General features: G+C 41.0%; 1 protein-coding gene across 3 annotated transcripts in view; it reads right to left on the reverse strand.

The window, feature by feature from the left end:
* LOC150096881 (sal-like protein 1) overlaps positions 1–5,637 on the reverse strand; it is a 153,013-nt gene extending 147,376 nt beyond the window's left edge. For 2 of the 3 annotated variants that reach the window (XM_090408557.1, XM_090408555.1), the window contains exon 1: positions 4,049–4,806. In XM_090408557.1, coding sequence (XP_090264683.1) covers positions 4,049–4,121 — 73 coding nt within the window. In that variant the 5' untranslated portion in view covers positions 4,122–4,806. Of the gene's footprint in view, positions 1–4,048; positions 4,807–5,511 lie in introns of those variants that run through there. The other variant, XM_090408556.1, reaches the window with a different exon arrangement.
* Between the last annotated feature and the right edge of the window lie 363 nt (positions 5,638–6,000).

Genomic DNA, 6,000 nt, shown 5'->3' on the forward strand with positions numbered 1-6,000 from the left:
TTTCCCCCGTCTTGTATCCCTTTCACCTCCCAACTTCTTCCAAATCGGTTAATTCCTCTTATGTTAATGTCACATTCTCATCAGTAGCGGGGGGGGAGGGGGAACATTACACTCTTCGAAAATCTACAAACACAGAGTTCTGCCTCTCGCGCCAAGAGCTCACCTGGTTGTTAGAACTGTGATGGCAGCCTTCAGCGGGAATAGGCGACAAGTCCCATGAAATTACGTGAACGCTGAAAATGAACGAGTAAGTGGGATTAAGATTTTGGGGCCAGTGGCGAATTGTCTGTGATCGGGGTACAACAGGGACATTTTGAGAACAGGTAGTTGCCAACTGACAAATGGTGCTCATATGCCTGCCACTTGTGCTACTCTCTCTCGATCTGTCTCTCTCGGCAACGACTAGGGTGGTAATCAGAGGGTTGCCAAGTAGACGGAGCTCAGTTTGATTACTGTGATTCGCTATGTCGGCCACACCTTAGAAACCCATAGCCACCTTCTGGTATAAGAAATTGGTGTGTTTGGTTTTTCGTGTATTTTTTTTTTTGAAAAACAGAGTCCGATATTTTTGTATAATCCTTCTTTAATTAAAAATGTATTGTTGAAATATTCGCTCCTCCAATCAGAAGATTTCTGTTTACCATGTTCATTACTGTTATACGCATGCGATTAATATTTAGTAGAAAAAAAGCTATTATACATGTTAATTGGAAATTAAATCAAATACTTCCTCATAGAGTATGATTGGTTTAGCCTAACCTATTGGTTAGACTAAACACATACACTTAACAAGATTCCTGAGTGATCAGAGGTGTCCTTTGCTACCCACCAAATTATAGCCTCATATTGTATCTCATCAACATAATTCGATTCCATTTGTTTCTTCGTGTATTACAAAAGTTACGATTCAAACCGACATTACGATATCTGAATAATCACAGCATGTTTTCAAATCCTCATCACCCTCTCTTATATATTTATATTGTCCGGTAATTCGACCTAAGATAATTCTCAGTTAAATTTTCGCTTTTGGTACGGTGCAAACCGTATGCTAACCAGGATTATCCTATATTACAATATCAAGGCTTAGCATTCCGGGTTTTTATGATATGTTTCTAATAAATAATTAAAATCAGTGTTCGGGGCTGACAGAGATTTAGTTCCTTTAGAATTTGTGTATCCAGTTTCAGCGGTTTCGTTTTTTCCATGTCCCACATATATATTATTTACATCTCCTCCTTTTTCAAAATCACGATATCTTTTCTTTGCATCTGTATCCCACCTAATGATAATATTTATAAAGATATGAACGCATGCTTAGCAATAATTATTTATATAACCATCAAAGAGACTTGTGGTTTCTTTGAAATTTACTCCTTCGCTTCAATCAATAAGCATCAATAGAATCCCAACGTCACCACCCTCGCACTGTATTTCGATATTCAAATAGCCAGAGATATCTATAGTTACGCAATCTTGCTGAAAGTCAATTTTCATATTTTTCTTACTCTTGCAATGTGTCTATTCGATAAATTGACGCCTTTTGCAAGATCTGCCGTAGCTTACAAGATAGTTTGGGATGGAAAGAGCTACAATACACCCTTTTTAAACCTGTTCTCAAGCGGTTACAAAAACTACTACATCAAGGCGTGGATCAATATTCTCAAACGACCCAATTCTGTAGGCAAGTGGAGAAGGAAAGAGTATTTGCATTGCTCATAGGTGGGCAAAAACAATCCCTAAATAATCTTTTTTTTTCTCTCTCCCGTAAGTTACCAGGAGACAGGAAGAGGGTGTACTGCCGGCTTTCTTAATCTTAGATTAGGTTTACTTAAGGATTAGAAACATCGGTACCCCGTTGAAAATTAAGGTTCCTATTCTACCACCACACCTTCGGTTAGTGGGTGGATTGTGCGATTTGCCGACTGTTTGTAGAAGACGTACGTTGGTCAAGAAGGGGAGAAATGAGAATGTAAGACGCGGAAGGTGTGGTGTTTAAAAGCCATTATGTTTGAAGACGATAATGGAAATTAAATCCGATATACCGACTCCAACTTAACCATTTGGTGGGTAAACTACGAGAGTAGGGGGTTGATGGACGCCTACTTATACCAATATATAATTAGGGAAAATACCAAAGTGTTAATCCAATTTGCACATACTTGCTTGAATCGCTTGTGCATTGGGAATCACTTGAGGAATGTATTGTATTTGGAGAAGTTTTCTCAATTCTTATGAGCAACAAGTTTTACTTTTAATCTTCAATTCCCATCTTTATCCTCATCCTTTATTAATTAATTTAACTCTAGTTAAAAAAAAAACGGAAATCTGAAATATGTGTGTGTGATCAGGGTCGGGTTTAAAAAGTTGTAACCCAAAGCTATCACTTGTAAGATACCTCTCTGCTGGGTAAATTTTTAGATTATCTATAATGAGGCGGAGGCCCTTGTAATCTGAGACCCTAAGCTGTAGCTTGTCTAATTTATGCGTAAATCCAACCCTGTATATGACGTTGCAGTCATATACAAAATTCCCAATTTATATCATCCTAACAATTCGTACAATTTTTCTGTTTTTTAGGTTCGAATTTAATCCCCTCCCCCAAAAAAAGCGATTCTCGAAAACTAATTGTATTGCTCTATTCTTCTAAAACTTTCCATATATGTAATGAACGCGAAGTTTTAAAGGGTTGAAGACACATTTGCTGTCTACGAAAGTTTTCAAAGAATGCCGAAAAAAGAAAATTATAATCTTTGTAAACATAATAATAAATGAACTTAAGTACTCTTCTTTAGACTCATATTTTTGAACTTTGATCATTCAGTAAGTCTTAACCGTAAATAAAATTACCAATGAACTCTAAGGTCAGAAGGGAAAAATCAATTAACCAACTTTTTCAAATTTGGGAAAAATCAACATAGCAATGATCGAGTTATAAATACATAGCAAGTATTATAAAGGCTATATTCTAAACGTATTTGTTTTAAGACGATACGGAGTTTGTGTTATAAAGATTATTATAATGTTGATACTCGATTGTAATTAAATATTATACTTGAAATACATTCTCTTTCTCTGCATCGTGTTATTTACAGGATAACATCTCGGATGATGCAAAACCAATTCATAACAATAACCAACCTGGAAGAAAAGGCAATATTTTTCTCCCATATAATAAATTATTGGAACAGATGTCTACCACAACACTCCGATGATATAAGCATAAAAATGCAGTTGCTCAAATATTAAAAACAACAACCACCAAAGATGCCTTCCTGTTTATAGACGGTGCCTCAAAATGTCAACTACGGGACGGATTGTAAGCGACGCCCAACATCGTACGATAAACCGGCGAATAACCCCCGTCTGCTGTCACCACGAACTTGCGCCAGACCGCCGATAACGAACTGCGGTCAGCTACCGACCGCTGCCGACGACACAGCCGAGGGTTACACTAACCGCTGATCGGGCTGTCGGCAAAACGACAAGCGGAGACCTATGTTCAAACGCATCGGCTTGAAGACTTCAGGCTACCGTTGACAGACCCCAATAGACGAGGATTGCAAGGAGGAAGAGGATGGTAACAAGAAACGCAACCGAATGTTGGTGAGTACGTTTTTTGGAGTTCATAAGTCATCGTATTCGTTATTGAATTTTCTATAAAAACGAGCAGTTTTTGTACAATTAATCATATTAATAATTAATTAACTAATAATACCATATTATTAAGTGTGTATAATTATCTTGAAATAAGCCTATAATATAATAGACTAAGTCCGGGCATGTTTATTTCATTACATAACACACGCATAGTTGAATGCACGTTTGACATCACTCACCCCTACTCTATCCCCCCCCCGCTCTTTCCCCTTAACCAAAAACAGAAGTGACCCTAAAGAAAAGTCTAAGTTAAATATATACATCGTAAGGGAATACAATCAGCTGTTTTGAATAGCACACTAGGCGAACAACTTATGTTAACCCTAAGAAGAAAAAAAAAAAAATCAAAGAAAAAAAAAAACCAAAGAAAGAAAGTGGGACCACTTACCGTTATCCAGCAGACTTGTCAATTGCTCAACGGTGTCGATGTGCAATGGGTGGGCTTGCTTCCGACGTGCCATTCCAGCGAACCCTTGGCGGCTACAATGACAAAGACTAAAGTTGCTAAACTCTACTAGATACACTGTTGGCAACTGCGCATGACACAATTATGATTATCAATAATGTATTGTGATTATCATAATCAAATTGAGGGCACGCGCGCTATTGGAGCTCAGCTTCGATTATGCCCTCTCCATTTCTTCCCAACCGATAAATTTTCCAGCGTCCCGGAACTGAGTACGAGGGTAAAAGCGATGGGAGCGAAGCAGCGGACAGTCCGCGAGGTCAAAGAGTAGCGGTCACAATCGGAGGGGTTATTTTCCGGCGCCGAGTTACATTTTCGGCGGTGGACGCAAGCGTCCGTCGAATGTATCATCACTCCGCTGAAGCGGTACCAAAAAGGGGGGGAACGGGCGGGGGAGGTTGTTTCTTAAGTTTCTCTGCTCACACACACACGTGGGCTACCCGAGATCGACTGGCAAGCAAGCAGACAGCCGTCAAACAAGTTGGCTACATAAATAAGAACGCAACTCCCTCTCTCTCTTCCCCATTCTACCTCCCCCCCTCTCCCCCATTCCTTTCAGTAGCGATCTTCCTGCGCTGTGTGCCCGTTGGTGGTGTCACTCTCTCTCTTGGGTGGTGGAGGATATCACAACTAGAGATAGCGTCGGAGGTGCGCCGATGGGCCTAGCGTCACCTAACTTCGTCAAGGAAGGGATGTCAGAGTGGTTATCCGCTCCGAGTGTGGGAACACTGCTTCCAGTCTTCATCTCACAATCCGCATCCGTAGAGAAGAGATCAAAACCTCTCACCCCTGAGGGGATAAGGGGACCGTGTCCTCCCTCATGTTTCTTTGATCGTCCTCAGACTACCACTCTCCCTTTTTCTTTTTTGTTTTTTTCCCCCTTAGCGAAACAATTCAAGACACAATAGATGCGCACAATTCTATACCATCCAGCTAGGCTAAAAATAGAGAAGTTAAATTAAGAGTGGTGACTAATCATTGCTCTCCCCCCCCCTCTACATGCACGCTTACCCACCGTTACCATCTCTGTTTAATAATCAACGCAGAAAAAAACCATTGCAATATTGTGGGTTAGTTTCTTCTAAGGTGTCAACACAGAGGAAAGTTTATTACATTTCCCAAAATCGAGACCGTTATGACACCCAGATTACTAATTGTACATACTTGGGGGGGAGGGGAACGACAAGGGGGGGATGCATGCGTTCCTAGACAAGCTAATAATATAAACAGCTCTTGATCTATATACAGCATCAGCTGGGATGTAGGAAAGAAGGCATTTTCGAGATAGCTCGGAGAAAAAAAAAAAAAAAGGAATAAGAAAAAAAAAAGATTGAGGTGAGGGATAAAGATGCAATCACAATCGAGGGATCAGAGGTTCCACTCACTTTGGGGGCCAGTCTGAGCGGCATGAATACGCTGTAGATGCTGTCGGCAGGTTGTAGTGGTTACGCAAGCATCACAGACCCGCCTTGCAGTCGGCCGCTGACCAAGATAGGTTCCGCTGATTCGGCGTGCGCACCGCTTCGTACATGTGACGTCTCGTTGTGCCAGCGGAACTCTGGGCCTGGAGGCGCTGTGAGCTGACTACCGTGTGATTGGTGGAGTGGGCCGGCTTTGTTGATGACGTAGGTGGCCGTGCTATGTAAGAATGGTGATTTATGAACATGCATGGACCATCATGTTGAATATGTGAGCGATGTCTTACAGTTCTGACACCCACCCAGAGATGGGGAAAAGTTGGGGGGGATTATCAGGTTTACCCACAGATGAGGCATCTAGCCTCTACACCAGGGTTTAGCTGTTACTCTAGGGGCCAATCATAATCAGCAATGCTCTGGTAGCCGGGCACTTATTATTTGCTTGCGTTAATATTG

The sequence above is a fragment of the Typopeltis vanoorti genome, chromosome 18 (assembly GCF_054136105.1).
Source record: "Typopeltis vanoorti isolate ZY-2024b chromosome 18, IOZ_Tvanoo_1.0, whole genome shotgun sequence".
Taxonomy (NCBI): domain Eukaryota; kingdom Metazoa; phylum Arthropoda; class Arachnida; order Uropygi; family Thelyphonidae; genus Typopeltis; species Typopeltis vanoorti.